This window comes from Apteryx mantelli, chromosome 2 (assembly GCF_036417845.1).
Source record: "Apteryx mantelli isolate bAptMan1 chromosome 2, bAptMan1.hap1, whole genome shotgun sequence".
In the NCBI taxonomy this organism is placed as follows: Eukaryota; Metazoa; Chordata; class Aves; order Apterygiformes; family Apterygidae; genus Apteryx; species Apteryx mantelli.
In genome coordinates this window covers 144,468,833-144,488,159 of record NC_089979.1, presented here as the reverse complement: position 1 = coordinate 144,488,159, position 19,327 = coordinate 144,468,833, and the positions used below count along the sequence as shown (strand labels likewise).

The following is a 19,327-nucleotide window of genomic DNA, read 5'->3' as shown; positions in this document are numbered from 1 at the left end:
ATTTTACCTTGTGCAGGACATTAGAAACAAATGCAATTTATATTTGGTGAATATTCATATCAGTCAAATTACAGAGGTTGTTAAATAAAATGGAGCCTAAAGGCACATGTTTGTGTGTGTGTGTGGAAAAATCTCCTTATCTTCCATTAGTTCTGTCCACTCCTAAGTAGAAGGATATTTACTGTTGTAATCATACAGATATTAATACATTTTTTCCATCTGACTTTCTTTTAGCACACTGATTTATGTCAGTACATGGACAAACACCCTGGAGGGCTTCATCCAGAAAATGTGAAGGTAAGAGTCAATAAGAGGGCACATTCAGGACAAGTGCAGTAACAGTTAACTTGCACAGAAAGTCATGTGAATGATTTCATTGGAACTTGTCTGATTATTAGCTAAAAGAAAAATGATTGGCATATGAAGTAATTTTATTTAAAATAATTAAAGATACAAATATTTGAGCATTCCTACAAAAGAACTTGTGAAGTGTGTCAAACTGATTCTGAGCCAGAATAAATGAGTAAATACTGTTTTAGTGTTGGTAACCCCTCCTCTCCCCTCAAACATTTAGTGTCCTAACACCCCCTAAGTGAACATATTTTAGGCTGTCAGCATGAGGTCTTCAGTGAGGTAAATCAGTGCAGGTTCACAGGCTTTGAGGGAAGTATAATGAGTTCTATTAGCTGAATGTACTGCTTTTTTATATGAGGCAGCATATAAAATCTTTCCTAATCTTTCTGCTCCCTTATTTTCATTAAGCATTTTCAAAAGAGATCTCATTTTTTACATTATTTTTTTAAGGTATATATTAAGAATCATTATGCAGTAAAGGGGGTTTATTATTAGCAGGATTTAATAGAAAAGTATTTGATTGTTAGAGACTTGATCCAGTTACTTTCTGGGAAGTCAGCCAAATTATTTTAGCATAAAATGGAAGCCAATCAGACATGCAGAATGTGTCTTGTGTGTATAGACCACCCAGATGATATTTTTTACACTTGTCTTGCACTTTGACACCGTTCCCAGTGTTGTTCTGCTTTGGAAGTGTTTAAATCTCCACTTGTCATGATGAGAATTTTATTCCAGTATGTAGTTGCATGAAGACAGAAATTGAGAATTTCATGGAAAAAATAAGCTTTTGTTACCTGGAAAACTGAAAAGGCTTGTCTGATTTTAAAAAAAAAAGAGGAAATAATTTAGTTTTATGTAATAGGTGATCATTTTACCCCGTTATCTAGACTTCGTCATGACATCAAAAAGAGAGTAGAGGTAGGTGTCAAAATGGGATGGGTGAATCGCCTCCTGGAATGGGGGTCTCCTCCCAGGGCCTGGAGGGCGCCTGCTTCATGGTGCCACTGCGAGTGCTCAGTCTGTGCGTGGCTGAAGGCAGCTGAGGTTCAGGCAGTGTTTGGTCCCTGAACCTTTTGAGCTTTCTTCACTGCTCAGTTTTATAAGTAGAGTTTCATAGGCTGAGTGAGTTTTTGAAATAATGGCTCCATGTTTCATTTCCCTCTGTGAAAACTTTTACTTTCACCTCTCTGAGGTTTGGGATAAGCTAAGCTTAGTTTTGAGAGCCCTTCATGCTACTTCACATACGTGAGAATACTCCAAGGCTGCAGTGCTGCGTCAGTTAAGATATAGTGTGCAATAGTCATTGCAGCTGTAACTCTTCCCCACTGAGAGGACATCATAATTCACATAACTGTACTTTTTCTTGTTCATATTGGGGCCCAGTGAGCTTGTCTTTGAGGAGGATAGTTATACATTGATAACTGGGCTTGCTAATGCATTACTCCCCTAAATCCTGAGTTAACTGGCTTCCACAACAGATTTACTGTAGAAACCACATGTAATTACAGAGGCAGAAGGAAAGCTTGGTAGGAAAGCTTTGCTATTAAGCTGGCTAGCTGCTTTACAGGCACTGTTGAATGTTGTGTGGTGGAATTGTAGAGGGAACTGCAACAGCAGCATTTTCCTTTCAAATTTTGCTGCGTGTATTCCTGTGGCTATCTTCATCATCTAGCAGCAGTGTTCAGCAACACTTAAGTTTCTGGGCACATTAGAAATGTTTCTTTGAGTAGCCAAGTGTGCTAGAGTATTGATGTAATGATAGTTCAAGCTTTTTTGAAGCTCAGATGGATTATTAATAAAAAGGGAACTGGAAAAGAAGGAAAACATTGGTTAGTTGAAGCAGACAAAGTTGCCCTTCTGCCGTGAGTGATTCCATTGGACAATTAAAATTATTTTTTTTCTTAAATAATAATAATGAAAGTGGATTATATATGTGTAACAGAACTTCTTGGCAGGCCAGCAGCAAGGGCTAGTCTTAATTTACAGTGATCTTTATTAAAACCTAACATGCTATTTTGAGCTCCCACCATTCTCAAACTGAAGCAGCCTGTCTGAGGTTGTCAGTGAAATACTTACCTGTTCTCAAGCTATGAGTGAAAAATATGTGCTTAGCCAAACAGAGCGTTTTCTTCAGTGGGGGGGTCAGGAAGTACAGAGAGAAGGGCATGGATAGCGTATACAGTAGTATATGCTAACAACTCCCAGACCTTCACCAGCATGAAAAAACAAAAGTTTGTGTTCCTCTTTTCTTGCAGAGGAGATGTATGGCTACTACATACTATCTTAATGTTTCGTTGTCCTGTACTAAATCTGTTGGCAAAAGTAATTGCGGTTCTGAGGCTTTGTCACCTGTTTTAGTTCTAGCTTCTGGACAGAGATGTCTTTCTGGAGCTCCAGCTGATTTTTAAGGGTTGAGCTGAGCCGTGTTAATTAGCCATGCTCTCTCCCTGCCAGCCCCTTATTGTCACATGTCCTTCAGGAATTTCAGTTTTAGTCAGAATTGTAGACTGTGTGCATTTAGAATCACTGGTTATGTGGCTACATCCCCAAATCCATTTTAAAAACTTCCAGTTGAGTGGTTATACTCCAGCAGGAATAAATCGGTCCTGGTTCTCTGGGGCTAACCTGTGGGATTAAGCCATTGTGGCTCTCCCAGTGACAAAGGTCCCCTGCCTTTTAATTTTGTTCTGAGGAAACTACAGCCTAATGATGGATATTCCTTTCTGGCTTGTTGCCAATTATTATAAATACAAAAACACATAATCACACATTTCTCTTTCCAAAGCATATTGTACAAATAGCTCCTGTAAAAGAGTACTTTATAGGAATGCAGAAGCAAGGCCATTATTTACTTATGTTTGGTTTCTGTGGGACATCTTCAATCTAATTATATTTCCTTATTTACAAGCTGAAGACAATGCTGTTCTCTCCAGCTTACTTTTAGATGAAGAAGAATTGTAAATAAAATAAAATCCAAATTGCTTTGATGGACACACATACTGCTGTCCCCTTGGGTGTTGTGTTTGTCATTGCCTTTTTTGTGGTTTCAGATAGGCTATTTACTGTTGCTTACATGTTTTAAATAAAGAGTAAGCAGAATGTTATCAGTATGTGAAAGTATAAAGAGGACTGTCTCAATTTGCAGTTGTAAGAGTCTTGGGACAGTGTGTTTAAGTAAACAAAAAAAATTGCTTCCTAAAGTATTAGGTTTAGCATTTTTAGCAGTGTGTATGCATACACATGTAATGACCAGAATTTTCCACTTCCTGTGCAGAGACCCAAGTCTTAGGAAAAACATCAGGCTTTAAACCTTTCAAAGAATTTGTATGTGAGGCTGAGATGTTATCTAATGTTGTTTTTAATATACATATCCTGAGAAGGTTAAACTGAGAATCCTGGTGACATACATCTGCTTAGGTACCTGTAACATCCTATTAGCTGGAAGGAAAATGGCGAAACATAGCTGTTCCAATCCCTAGATTCAAAGCTCTAGATTCAAAACTAGATTCAAGCCCTGTTAGTTCCAAGTAAACAATATACAGCTTTGGTCATTAACAAGCCTGTATATCTACCCTTATTTATAATTATATATTAAAATATTGTGTATAGTATTATAATTGGGAATGAGGAGAGAAGAAGGTAAATAAATAAGTCTCTGTTTAGTAGGGACAACATCATTTTTTCTTGTGTCTGGTTTTAAAGATGTCTTTTTCAATTCTTCCATAACTGAAGGCAAGCAGTAAGTCTTAAGTGTATGGCCCCACATGTATGTTATACCTAATTCTGCTTCTGGTGGAATCTACTGCTACAGCCTTATACAGAGACTAAGTTGGGAGCTGTTTTGTAAGCGTATACCATGTGGAGCTTCCCAGGCTCCAAAATGTGGCTGTGGCAAGCTGAGGTGCAGGTCTTGCAGGTCCTGCTCTATCCTGTGCCGGACTTACTCCTGACTATCCCTATGCTGTTCCTCCTGGCCCAAAGTATTGGAATCTGTACTGTGAGCTTTCTCTCCTGCAGCTGTTGCTGCCTTTAGAGATAATTTATGATTCTTCGACTCCCGCTTGAAACATCTGGATTGCTTCCTACAGCAGAAACTACTGGTCACAGCAGCAAACTCTGCCAGAGATCTTTCGTGATGATATTCCTGCTGATTTGTGCTTCTTTTTGTCTGGTAGAGGGCCACATCTCCTAGCCATTTGACTTACCTTCTTGGTTCTCCTGAGCCTTCGTTTGCAGCTATCTGTAAATGGTTCTTGTTTTGTAAACTCATAATTTAATTTTTCAGTACCTTTTTTTTTTTCAGTATTTCAGGGTGTCCTGTGAAAATCTATCACACTTCCAAAACTGTATTCTTAACTTTTTTTAGCTTTTGAAATAATATCTCTATTTTAACTGTATTTTTACTCCATCTTATTACATTCCCAGTCACATTTTCTTTTTATCTGCAAGTAAAATTATCTCTCTGTTTTGCTGAGTTGTTTTTTTTTTTTTCCATAGCTGAGTCCATTTTCTGCAACTCCTATTATTGGTAGAACAAGTGGAGCACAGGTTTGCATCCGTCATGCCTGTACTACTTGTTTACATTCCTATCTTAAAACTAAATATATTAATGAAAGCTGATTTGAATTCAAAAAGCATCTTTGACTAAATAAAAATACCACTTGTCTCTGTCCTAGAGTATCTCAATTAGTGCAACACCAGCCTGGGTGACAACAGGGTTGTCAAGCAGAAAACTAAAAACTGTCTCTGTCTTCTCAAATCACTCTCCAAAGCTTGCCTTCAGGCAAGTTGGAAGGCTCCTACCATCTACTGTGACCAGAGGGAGAAGGAACTTCTAGTTTGTTCTTTCTTTTTCCATCTAATATTGTCGCTCTGATTTCCTCTTCTCTGGGTGCCTCTTTTCTTCCCAAGGCCATAAAGTAATAAGGAGGAAGATGCCCCTCGCGTAGCCCTTTCCATGCAGGGAACAGGATTATTCAGCTTTCTCGCAGGAGCTGTCACGACTCCCACTCTTACCCCAGCCGAATTCTGATCCCTTCCTTGCTCCTACAATCTGTGAGATGCAGCAGTCTTCCGGGTACAATGTACTGCTATTTTTTGAAACAAAAACCCAAACAAACAAACCTTACCTTCACAACCTTTAAAAATATATTTTATCTTTGTTATGCAAAAGGTCTGAGTTGGGGAAAATAGCTGACTTGGCTGAGGTCACATGTCAGGTCTGTGGCTAAACACAGTGTGCAATTCTGGTATTAAGTTTCCTAGGCAGCACCATAATCTCTATAAAATTACAATCAAGTTGCAGCAAAAATATAACTAGTTTCAGCCTTCAAACTTACACAAAAATAGGTGAAAAGAAATGTGTAGCAGTGGATGGAAGAATAATAAATAGGAATTATTGAAACATAGAGGGGTGCTGTAACACTTCTGTGTATGTAAATGTGCAAGGAGAGATCAGTCAACAGTACGATAAGTTAAAAACTGCCCAGAGCCTTAAGAGATGCATTTTTGAACTATGACTAGCACATTAAACTGTTCATGAACAAAAATCCCAAATCAGATATGCTAAATATATTGAATGTATTAAAGCAAAGTTTTATTAGTGGCCTCCTAAACAAGACGAAATGCAGGATAAATTGATGGTGTCTGATGTTATGAGAAACCTCAGGGTCATTCTGCCTCTTAATCACTTGCAGTATTCCCTTTTTTTTCCTCTATATATTGCTATATTGTGAACATTGTCCTTAACTAATGGTTTCAGTTTTTAAAGTAGTATCCATTCTTGACAGATGAATAAATTTGTTAATTTTCAAATTAGTCATTGAATGCCAATCTGAGTCAAAGCATTAGATGTCTCTTCTGTCATCTGATGTCTTTTGTAAACATAAATGTTTATAATTGAATACTGCTTTAAAATATTCTGAAGTACTGAGGATAGTGAAGCACTTAGAACATGGAAGGAGTTAGTTAAATCCTGTATCTGATCCTCATGAGGCTTATTGCATTGGAAGGGCAGCTGCTGAAACTTTGGTAATATCACAGCATTGCATAGTGTCTCTTGCTAAGCAGAAGCTCCATTGGTTATTAGTAATATATAAAAATGTATGCTCATTAGTAAAATATAACATATGGAAAATATGATTAAAATATTTTGGTTTTTATGTTACAGTTGTGTTATTAATGTACTCTGGAAAAAAACCCTGCTGGGCAATTGAGAAGGATGAATATTTCTTTCCCTTGTCCATTGCACAAGTTGTGTGTTGCAATCTGTTCAGGTGGCTGACAGGCAGCAGCAATCCATATGCATCCAGGATTTTGTAAACACTTCCAGTGGTACTTTCTTTGCCTAAATGGTGCCTAGTCTTACTCTTAACAGAAAATTCAGCCATCCCCCAGGCCCTCCCCATTGTGCTTCTGTTTTCTTCCCCATCCTGTGGTTGTATAAGTTTCTATCATGTGGACAAAAGGCTTGTTTCCCCCTTCATGGGAGACCTGTGTTGAGTCGCATGACCTGTCCTGCACCCCTGGGTGACAAATACCTGATTATATGATACAGGAGAAGCTGAGGCAATGACACCTGAGTGCCTGTGTGACTAGTGGTGTCTGACCAAAAGATTGACTGCCATAGACTTAGATGCACAGGAGCTGGATGATTAAACCATGATAATATATCTGTTTATGATGAATTTTGATTTCATGCATCCAGATGAGAATATGCTTTGTTTCACTTACCATATTGACTTGTTGGAATTCAGCTAAAAACACACTTTTACTCTAAAGTGAGTACGTACTGTCGTGGTCCTTTTTATTTTATTGGCCATTACTTAGCATTAAGTTGGAAGCTAGTCAAACTAACGTCATGCTTTTGAAATATCTCTCCTACTCACTGAAATTAGTGATGCTGCTGATGTAGAGTTGAATTAAAAAAATTATATTTCAACAGATATGCTAAGCAGGAAGAGATGCTGTTTAATGTGGTTGAGAAGTTGCTGTTTTTCATTCCTCTTTCAGTGAACAAGCAGGTGTACAGCAGACAGAATAATGTTATGCCAAATTAAGGTTGTCTTTTACACAAGGCATTGAGAATTGATTATTTAAATTAGACTTTTTAGTTATCAGGCATTAAATATGGCATCAGCATTTCACTCTACTTTGTCAGTCTTGTCACTTAAAGTAATGATTTGATAATATGCACAACTGTGAACATTAAATGCAGAATTCTTTATCAGCATGTTCAAATTCATGCTAGAAGAATGTCACTTTTATATTTACTACAATGACAAATAGGTGCAAACCCCTAACTGAAATACCCATGTGGATGTGTGCAATTTATTTTCTGTGTGATCCATACAGTTCAGCAAAACCAAGAAAATAGTGTAGGGATGAATAAAACACTTTTTCCAGTGTCTTTAAAATTGGTGAGGTACCAGTTGTCACTCTGACCTAGTTCAGCATGGGAGTGAACTGATGCAAGTTAGAAGGGGAGTTTGAATTGAATTGAATTGATTTTACTTTTACCATTCAAAAGGAATCTGAAAGTCTTTCACCTCTTGAACATTAGCAGATGACTGTAACTGATCATAAGGGAGTGTCTTTACGCTCAGTTAATTAAGCACACCTTCCTCATTGCAAATGACTGTAGTAGTACCCAGAGGGGAGAGAAAATAATTAAAAGAACATACAAGAGAATAGAAGTCAGCTGATTAACACTTTCCATTCTCTTTTCTTTGCAGTTCTGCTACCAGTAAGTGTAAAAATTTGTGGTTTTAGGACTTTCTTTTTTTTGGAAATTATATAGTCTTCATTCCCAGTGGGTGTATTGTTATGCATTCCTGTCTGAAATTGGCTTTGGTAAAACTCTGGGGTAAGGAATGCAGGAGCAAGCTATCAGCCTCTAAAAATGCTTTTCTAAGAAGAGTATTTTTAAAATTCTCTTTCTGAGAGAACTCAACTGGTTCTGGGGAGATCAGATAGGAGTAGCTTTTATTGAAGTAAGGCTTATTATGATTACAAAATTCATGCTGATTCAAATGGCTAATAATTTTTTATTCAGATAAGATCCTTTATTCCTAGGGATGCAAATTCTTGTCAAGTCAACACTTCGTTCCTGAAGTTTCTTCTTCTTACTATTTAAGCAAGAAGGTCTGCAAAGCTTTGACCTAAAAACTTCAGTATTTCCCTAAGACGCTGTTAGAAGTGAAAAGTTGCATTTTATATAATGGGTATTATCCTGGGTATGAGGAGGGCAAAAGAATGGCAAACTGATGGTGGTAAGAGATCGTGCTTGATCAGCTTTTGACACCCAGCGGAAGTCACACAGAGACATTTCTCATTGCTTCTGTGATAATACGTATTACCAGGTAGATTTTCTTTATGTTAATGGTTTAAAACAGGCATATCTAAAACTCTGAAACTGCCTAGGAAACCCAAACCTAACTGAGCATTGCATTCTGTTTTGCATATTTCCAAAGCTGCATGATTGTACTGTGTGATTTCTTACCTCTTGCCTTTGTAAATAGCTAATCATTCGCTGAGGGTGCCTGTAATATCCTCTGGATGATAGGAGAGGTAAATTTGTTGCAAGCATGAGGTGTCCTGGATTAGGTTTCTTTTACTGCTATTTTTAGATTTGATGACTTATTAAGACTGAATATGATACCAATTGATGCTGAATACCCACAAGGGAATTCAAATGATTAAGTGATACCCTACTGGTGTGCTTTGTTACATACTAGAAGTGGGAACATTTGGGTTATCAGTGATGAGTGATGCTAAAGCTTGTGCAGTATTGTGTGGTTACTTTTTGAAAGTAACTGTGCTAATACAGCAATATGAGCTTGTTAAGGAACTGACATGTTAATCCAGTCTTGCTTTCAGCTCTATTCTGAACCACTGATGTGAACTCATGGCCCAGCTTAGCTCAGCTCCATTTGTGCGCTCTTGCTGTGGAGAGAGCAGAGCCAAGAGTTGGACTTTTGTGCATCTTCTATAGAAAAAAAGGTTCTGTGTAGTTTTCTACTTATGTATCTAGGGCCTGGTCATTTATTCCCCCAATAAAACGTGTGGTAAAGGGGCTCAAATGCAGGAAACCATTCAGAAATCCCTCTATGCCATCAAGGAAAGAAAGTTTCCTCACTTAGAACACACCCATACAGGGCTCACAGGGCTCATTAGTCTCTCCTCTTGGGCAGCATCCATATTGTCACTGGGGTCCTTGATGCCTCAGCAGAAGTGGTATGGAAAAGGTACATTTTCTGGAGAATCTCTCTGGGCATGTTGTGAATTTCCTTCTGCTTTTCACCTACCCCAGCATCCTTTGCCAGAAAATTTCTTTACCCTCTCTGGTAATGGAGAGCAATGATGTGAAGTCATCTGAGCACTTCTACACGTGATCACCCTCCTTTATCAGTAGACTAGTCAGAGTTGTCTGAACTTAAGTCAGAAAGCATTAACTCTTGCCAGTCGCACCCATCAGATGTGTTTTGCATGGCCTGTGCCAGTGTTTGGCTTTGATGAGCTCATTTAAGTAGGAAGAGCTCAGGATCCTGTGTGACATTCGGAGGCTGACAAGATAGCAAAGCATCCTGCTGCACACAAGCCATCCTGCAGCTGTTGAGTCAAATATACTGACAGTGCATGTAATGGTCTAGGTTGTGCACTAACCCAGACTCATGGAAAAACACCATGAACCAAGGCTGATAATCCAGACAGCTGGCAAGGCTCTCAGAAGGTTTAATTGGTTTAAACAGGCATTTGGTCAAATGTTGCATGTAGCTCATGTGGCTTGAAAGTCCATGTTCATTTGTTGTAGGTGCTAGCATTTTTGTGTCGTTGAGTGTTTTCTCTCATAAGTGTTAAGAACTGCTAATGTTCTTTTAATATCACAGTCCATAAACCCCAAATTAGCTTTGACCTGTGTGCATTTTTCTCACTGTGGCAGTGAGTGTTCTTTATTAGAATATTTTGTTCTGATTAAAGTGAAGGCTGCATAACTATTGTGGGGGGGGGGGGGAAATGTGTTTTCTCATGGCTCTATTAAATAAGCAAGGCCTAAAACAAATATTCAGACTTTTTTGTCTAAATTAAAAGAATATTGAGCATCCTAATGCAAGATCAAGCATTGCTGAAAGCCTCACTACTATAGACTAATCTCATTTCTGTTTTCTCTCTTTCAACTTTCACCACAATGACTCTTGTCATCTTATGATTCATTCATTACCTCACCACCTGTGTCAAAATGGCCAAAACCTCAGTTCTTACTAATAAGCTATAAACTGTATACCCAACATGATGTAATAGTTTATTTATTACAGTTTATTTGACAATTACATAGCCTTGTTTATGATGATACAAATTTTAAAATTAATAACAGAAGCTCAAGAACTGTGAATTTCTTCTGTCTTCACAACCAACCCACTGAAGCCAGTATGGAGTTTGCCACTGAATCCTGTTAGAGTCATCCTCTAGTACACAGGGCTGTGGTCCTGTGGCCTGGGGAAAGCTGAACCGCTAGCAGACCTAGGAGGAAACAGTAGTTCAGTTGCTTGTTCACTGTCAGAAACACCACACAGAAGTACCAGGCTGAGGTTTCATTACTATCAGAATTGAGCAAGTTGGAGGAAGGAGCAAGTAATACCGGAGTATGACCATGATATGTAGGCCGATTTCAGATCAGATATGTGGATAAGAGGTAATGGTACTTCATCTAACATTAATTCCATGTCAAGGATTTCTGTCCTCATGAAGATAATGCAGAGAGTCTTGGAGGGGAGCAGAGAGGTTTCTCAGAGACAGCTTTCCTCAAAGACAGCTGAGGGCACTTGACTGTGAGAAGGCAAAGGTGGTTCCTGAGGCATCAGAAACAATTCTTCCTAGTTGATCTTTTATGAACTGTGGAAGAGTCAGAAATGGAGAGGCTGTTTTGCTGTACTCTTTCCAAACAGTCCCAAAGGGCCTCTTGTTGTTCAATGTTCTGTTGCCAGGCATTAGGTTCATATTTTCATTTAAGTCTTTTCTACATTTAATATTACCAAATTAAAACAAAGTTGAAGGGAAATGAGAAAACAACAAAAAATTGGCAAAGTTTGCCCCATAAAGAGTTCAGGGATGTTTTCCCCCTTCTTGTTCATGATCCTCTAATGAGGAAGTTATTGATATAGTATTTGTGAATGCGTTAATTGACTTTTGTGGAAATAGTCAGAACAACATATCGAGAAATTTGGAATAAAACTTCTAGTTTCCAAAGCCATGCTTTCAGAGCTAACATTTATTCTGTTTAGTTGTGATTTTTTTTTTCTTAGCACAATATGTAAAATCACTTGACTTGGCACTATAGCCAAATTAAAGCCCACATTAATGTTTTTTGAATTACAAGGACTAGAGTGCTGGCATATAACATGATGTTTTAAGTTTCTTTGCATACATAAAAATAATATTTGAGGTCAAATACCATTGTGTTAGTTTAGCAAACTGGCTATATTCCATACCTTTCTATTCAAAAAAATATTTGGAAGTCATTTAATGGCATTTAATTTATATTTTAAGGCTGTAATGAAAGGTATTGCTGCTTCCTGCCCTTAAAATAGTTTTGTGTACCGTGAGTTCCATTTTAACCATAATTCAAAAAGGAATGTGCATGCTACTTATGACTTTCCTGCTATTCTTTCTTTTGTTTCTGTATTTTGCGCTTAGGTTTCCTCAGCACATTGTTAGACCCAGCCCTGGCAAGAAGGTGATTGATATGGCTCTTTGTGCCCTGCCTAAATAGTTAAACATACAGTGTATTGTGTCTGCACTTGGGGGAAAAATGAAATGCAATTAAATGCACTTCAACTTCAGTAATGTGACATTTCTGTTTCTTTCATCTCAGCCTTTATTCTCCTTTATAACCAGATTTCATAACCCCTTTTATAACATCTCTTCATTTCAACAGTCACTAAATAAATAAGAAGCTTGTGTTGCAGGTTAATTACAGATTCTGATGTGCCCAGGGTGACCTTTCCCAAATCTTTGGTGTGGATTCCCCAGCTTCCAGGAGAGCACAGTTTGCCATCTGTTGAACTGTGAGGCTCTGGGTCCATATCAGCTCTTGAATCTTCCATGTTTGGCATTGCAAAGGCTTGTTCAATTTCCATTTGGAAACCATAATATTTCTTAAAATATTTCAGGCAGTATGAAGGGTCTGTATACTAGGAGAGATCTTTCAAAACTACGTAGAAAACTCCTCTGAAATAGTTGTTCACCCTTTATATTGACAAAATCTGTAAGGCTAAAATTTACAGTCTTTTATGGCAGGTGCCTCTAAGGGCACAAGGGAATGATGGAGGGAAGATGAAAAGAGGAGGACTAAACATCTCTGTCATCTAACTGTTTGTTTATAATAGTAAATTACAGAAATACACAACCTGAGTGCAAAGCTGTAGAGAAAGCATTTGTAGAGTACAGGGAAGGGTTAAAAGAAACATGGGGATGATTTAGGTTCCCATATAAATTTACCTTGCGGACTATTATAAGTAAATTTTGAAAGTCATCTTCGGGTTCAGTGTGAGTTATTATTTTTAATGAAAAATACATAAACCGCTCTCATATAAAACTTTGAGGGGGAAAAACCTATCATATTTGTACATTTCCGTGACCACACAGGCATTATTGGTATTATATTAATTTCTCCTTTGTTTTAGCTCTAGTGTCCCATCCCCCAGCCTTATCTCCCCATCCCTATCCAGCCTGTACTGTTGTTTCTTATAATTAGTGAAGATGCACATCTGTCTTCAGGCTACCACCTAATCTCTGAGGCCATATGGGTAAATGGACTATAATTATAATTTGGTAGAAATTGAGCCTTCTGCACTGGTTGTATTGCTCTTGTTCTGTTTAAAGCAGGCAAATTGAATGTATAATGTAGTAGGCTTGGAGACTGGGTTAGTTCTTGCAAAGTGCATATTTTTAGATTGAAATTTCATTGTGTTAAATTTGGGTGGGAATTATGCCAGTTTGGGAGGAATTCTGACACAGTGTTGCCGCAATATATAAGCACCCTGCATATTGTGAAGAAATCAGGTGTGGTTATATGCAAATTATTAACAGAGGTCATTTTTTGTCCCCCTCTTTTTCAGTTATTTTTATTTCAGTTGCTGCGAGGACTGTCTTACATCCACCAACGTTACATTTTGCACAGGGACCTGAAACCACAGAATCTTCTGATCAGTGACACGGGGGAGTTAAAGCTGGCAGACTTTGGTAGGCAAGCAGTTAATTACAAGTCTCTTATAATGTTGTAGGAATGTCAGACAGATGGTTCCATTGATTTCTCTTCCCCTCACCCCGTTCCTTAGACACACCTTCATTGTAGATCATTGTAAATTTTTCTCCAGAGCGAAGAAGTTGTTTACGGTCAACAAAATGCTTCATTAAGGTAGAGGAAGTGGAAAATAAATACATACTCCAGCTCTCACTAGGAAGATAATGCTGAAAGTATTTCAGTTTTCTTTACCACAAGACCTCCAGAATTAGAATTCAGAACCTTTGAAAAACAAAATATTCAGACCTGAGGGAATACAGGATATATCAAGAGCACGATCACTTCTGTAAATAGCCTTAGGGTTATAGGGATCTAGAAGTAGGGTTAATTTTCATAAAATGCCCATTGACTACAAGAAACTGAAAGAAATCAGAACATATATACTTTCTGAAGATTAAAAGAAACTAAGATCATCTGGACTGCTTTCAGTCTCCATTCTTAGTCCTTTATGAGGAAGCCTCATGTGAAGTATGAAGTCAGGGAAGATTGTCTGTGAAAGATTAGCTTTTTTTTTTTTTTTTTTTTTTTTAGTACTTTCTAGTGGCTATACAGGAACAGTGCTGTTTCCCCTAAAAGGCATTGTGAATGCAGATGTGAAGAATGGTAATGTTTTTCTGTAGTGATTTTACAAAATGTTGTAGGAATTTCTTTCTTTCCTATAGGTCAACTTCTCAGATACTGACTTCAGCAGCACTCCTGACGTAAGCTGAAAATGTGACCTATCAGCTTCTTTGAGATGTCTGTTGTTTTTATGATTGCTATCCACATCGGGCTTCACATTTCATTCACCAACAGTAATGAGGAGCCTTGTGTGCTAATTGGCAATTTCACTGTTAATGTAGTAGTGGTTTTTGTCTTTTAATTAGCATTATTGTAATTAACAGCTCAGTATGTATTTGCTACGCTGGAAAAAGGAACAGGAGTTCGGGTGGACACAGTCCACAACAACTTGATTGGCCTTTAGATTGTAAGGTGATTAAAGAAATAGCATAAAACCCAAGAATTATCTAATTTTACATGCCATTTTCTATTGCTATCTTTCAAAGCTTGGAAGATGCCACAAGTTTTTTAAAGAAATACTCAAAAAATGCTCTCCTGCATGATGTATTTTATTATGAAATTTCATTTCTTAACAATGTGAAACAGGAAAATTAAGTGTTTTTGTTTGCAGTGCAAAATGCATTAGTCTTTGGTGAAGCTTCTGTGCTGTTTGAAATGGCTAGTTTTGTTTAAGTGTATAAAATACTGTGTAGTTATCTGACTTCCAAGTATCCTCATTGTAAGTCCTTCAAGAGATTATAGTGATGGTGCTGTAGCTTTGGTTCATGCTGAAAACTATAGATGATCTTACAAACACTTTCGGTACATACAGTGTTTCGGACGGTGCCATCCTTCCTTTTGCTGCAGCTCTGTTGCCAGCATGCAGCTATTTTTAAGAAAAAATGAGAAAATCTATTAAAGAAGAATTAATTTTTTTAAATATCTCACTTGAAAATAATTAGCTGTATTTTCCATTAAATATGAATATAGGAAGTCCATTGTAATTTCATCTCCACTTTTTAGTTGTTTCTATAATAGTAATCTCTTTAGGGTTAAAGCCCTATTTCATATGGCTTAGTAAATGTCTGTGACAATACTAACACTTGTCTAGGACTGCAAGGCATTGCCAGATACTACTAGAATCCAAATAAATAATAATTAAAGTCCTCTTTCGTTAGGTTTGTTGGTTAAACCTTGCTCCGTTTGTCGTATAACGGAGTTCTGCCTAAGCAGCCTGACAGATTTTATCTGTCAGAGTAACCAGCCTCAGTTCTTAATGTTTTACTATAATGTTTAGTGAAATCCCTGGAAAACCTATAAAAAAACAAGGGAAAATTAGAGATTTTAAAAAGCCACTGATTGTCAAATTCCACAGTAGCCAGCCCCTTTCTTGTGCAAGTTTCACCAGCCTCCCTTTCCTGGCTTGGGAGAGGGAGAGCATAAACTTTTCAGCAATGTTTTAAGAAAACAAACAAAAAACCTTTCACTGGCTCTGCTGAATGCCTTGCTGGAGATGTTTTGATCAGTGAAATTTCCATGTCAGACATGCAGTTGAACACTCTCCGGTTGTCTTGTCTAATGTTGCAGGTAGAAGAGAGAAAAGGGTGTGACATTGGTTTTCACTTTCTGTTTTCAGTCTGTTATAGGAGGAAACATTGAAAACAGTATTTCTGATTAAATTCTTGCTTTATTGCAGTACTAGGCTGAATATCCCATTGATATCAACAAAGACAAGATTTTCACAGCTTTGTGTTGGCAAGAATTTAAGGTTGGCCATAATGTATTCTTTTGAGATAGAGAATAGAGACATAAATAAAACCAAGAAGAAATACCCAATAATAGACATATGATTGTATAATATTGTGGAGAGGATTCTTCTTCCTGTAAGTTTGTCTTTCCCTAACAGACATCTGCATGATCTACTCTGATACGCTGAGAGAAGATTATATATGTCCGTTTTTTCAAGCTGTATTTTCTTTCGTGGCTTGTGACCATGTAAAATTGAAAACCAGATGGGTTAAATTTCTCTTCTGAGAACCAAGATGAAAAATTAAAAATGATGAGGGTAAAGTCTGAAGGGTCATGACATCTTTCACTGGAGGCATGAGAAATGAGAACACCATGCACGCACGCACACATGCAGTTATTTATTTATTTAAATACTCTATTATTATAGCCCATCTTTCACCTTCCCGGTATGAAAGACTCTTTTAAACCAAAATGTAAAATACAGTCCTTTTGCTCTTTATATTTTTCTTCCACAAGTGACTAATTATCTATAATGTGCTTGGAGAGGAAGTTGATTTAAAATATATTTTTGATTTAATTACATTAGAAGCTCTGTGGACATTGGAGAGTTGGGTGTTTTGTTTTTAAATGCACTCAAGGCCGAATAGAACCTATTGAGAAATCAGTTTCTGTCAGAGGTAGGACTGAGTTTGCTAGCACAATAAATATAAAGTCTTAGAGTAAAGGCCTTCTGGTCTCTAAGGACAAGACCTTCAGATTTTGGTTTCATGAGTCTACAAAAAAATCAACAATGTGGCTGAAGTTTTTAATTTGGTGTCAGGTTTATTTAATCTCCTCAGTGTAAGGTATCAAATACTTAGAAGCAGGCTGTAGTAGATCCTAGTTCTTGTATAAACAAGGTAAAAGAAAAGCTATTCATGCCTGCTAGTGCATTGCACGGCAGCTGCAGTGGAATCTTTGCATAACCGTGAGCTCGGGTTTTGCTGTAGTCGAGTTCCCAGACAGACACTGCGCTGTGGGGGAGTGGCGGTGTTCAGATGAGCGGCAGTCTGCTTTGCTTTGCTGTTCTTTGTGCTATGGCTGCTATGGAATGAGCATTTATGAGAAGATTCAGCAGTCAAATGAAAAGGGAGAACAGAACACAGAGGCTTTATCAAAGTAAAAATTGATGAGGAATAAAAAACCCAGCTTTCTTGAGAAGATATAGTAGAGAAGACTACTTCCTGAATAATTATTGCTGTGAAAAATAGACCTTGAACTCCATTCCTGCGTTCTTTTTTTAATGTAATTAAAATTCCACAGGAAATTAAGGTATATTAGGAATTCTCTTTATGAAATCATTAAATGAGTGCAGGAATTAATTCTGATCCTGTGGTGTGAATTTAGCTAACAGCCTTTGGGTTTGTTTTTTTCCCCCTGTGTGTGTCTAAATGAATAGAGCCTTATGCTTGAGACTAGTTACCACACAGAAGCTAGGCTGGATAGCTGTTTCTTAGGCTTTGGTTAGCTATTTCTTCATTTTAACTTTTCCCTGCACTGTTTTCAGATGCATTGGTTTGGCCTTAACATTTTGGTGGCTTTGTGGGTGTTTGACTTAAAAAAAAAGAATCTTTGAGTTCAGGAAAGTCATTAAGCAGTTCTAAAAGCAGAATGTATGCTTCTAAAATAAACACATTTATCTTAACTGTAAACAGTGTCAAAAGGTTGTATAGCAGTGGATAGGAGTGTGAACTCAAAGATAGAACACTGTCTTTTTTTCAAGAGATGTTTGTGATCAGGTGTTAGTGATCTAAGTGAAACAGTAATCTAAGCAAATATGTGTTTTGTATTAACAGTCACTTAAGATCTTTGTTTTATTTGTGTATGAGCTACATATTATAACTGGTAATATGTGTGATTTCAGTGATCTCTTATTTTCAAAGTGTCTCTGCAGGCTTCTAAGAAATATGTCCCAAAGACTACAGAAGCATGTATAGATGAGAACATCAGAGGAACAGACAGGCTCTGTCAGGCTTATTATCTTTGACTCTGCATGAAGGCTGATGCTTCTGAGTGACCACAGGCAGAAGGGTCTGAGGGGTTGAAAGGGTTGGGATGATAGCAGCAGCTCTGGGAGGAGATTAAGGCAGCTGGGAGGAGAAAGAGTTGGGGTGAAGGAGGCTACAGCAAAGGTTTGGGTGAGGGAGGAGGCAGGCAACAACACAGTGTTAAGGAGACAAAGCTAAGATGCTGGAGGAGCATGAGGGAGAGAAGCAGTTAATGGTTGTGCAGGCTGCTTAAAAAGATCAGAGATTACTGGAATGTTGTATTGTGGCTGTTAATGATTAGTTTTCATGTACTGGTTTAAAAATTTAAGCTTGGTTTTATACCTGTGTTTGGTATTGGGCTGACACTATACCCGCATTGACCTTCAAGGGAGCACAGATTTTGAACTCCAGATCTACCTTTCCCCCATCACTTTCTCTTAGATTGAATGTGCTTGTTGAATCGAATCTAATTTAAGCCTTACTCAATTAGATATTTGTATGGGAGTTTCTTATTGTGCTTGTTATTTTACCTGTGTTCCAAAATGCCAGATTTCAGGATTGTTAATTGATGTACTTAACTGTGTAGAAAAGCATCTGCACTGACCACCTGATTAATATCAGACTAGTTGTTTCATATTTTAGCTGTAGTCGTGTTTTGCAGCTGAAGTGCAAATACATGGGTAAGGAGTTGGTATTTCGTAGGGATATTTGTTACTTGGCAGTCCTAAGCTTGGGTAATTCTTCTAACAATTTAGTTGTGAACTGTAACTTCATTTGTGAATTGTAGGTGGGATCTTGTGAAAGCCAGCTCTGAAGGGCAAAGGAGCTCAAGAGGGCTGGCTCTCCTTAATTGCAACCTTCTCCAAGCACAAGAATGGTTCATCCTGATACCCAGGAAAATGGGCATACAAATCAGGTTGACTTGGCTGCACAGGGAACCCATGACTGAGTTCCCATGCAGAAAGGATATACATAGGAGATAGAATTGAGGACAAGCTACAAAGAAGAATTGTAAAAACATTGAGCACGCAGGGACGGTGTCAGGAAAGCCAAAGATCAGCCAGAGTTGAACCTAGCAAAGGATATCAGGGGAAACAAGAAGAGATTCTACTGTTAGGTTAGTTGTAAAAGAACAAGCAAGGAAAACGTGGGGCCCAGTGCTGAGTGGGGCAGGTGATTTGGTGGCACCAGACACACATGTAAGGCTGAGGTACTCAGTGACGACTTTGTCTTGGTCTTCACCTGTAAGAATCACACAGACCTTTGTTCATAGGGACGGGGTTTAGGGAGGAGAGAAGTGAATGAAAGGTAGTGAAAGAGGATTGAGTCAGGGATCTTTTGAGAAATCTTGACCCAT

The 19,327-nt window shown here is 37.9% G+C and overlaps 1 protein-coding gene across 8 annotated transcripts in view; it reads left to right on the top strand.

Annotated features, from left to right (window-relative positions):
- The window catches only part of CDK14 (cyclin dependent kinase 14), a 338,379-nt gene that overhangs the window by 154,839 nt on the left and 164,213 nt on the right, over positions 1 to 19,327 (top strand). For all 8 annotated transcript variants that reach the window (XR_010883503.1, XM_067291723.1, XM_013941578.2 and 5 more), the window contains 2 exons: positions 235 to 297; positions 13,470 to 13,593. Coding sequence is in view for 7 of the 8 variants with exons in the window: in XM_067291723.1 (XP_067147824.1) it covers positions 235 to 297; positions 13,470 to 13,593 (187 nt within the window). In the remaining variant the exon portion in view is untranslated. The remainder of the gene's footprint in view (positions 1 to 234; positions 298 to 13,469; positions 13,594 to 19,327) is intronic.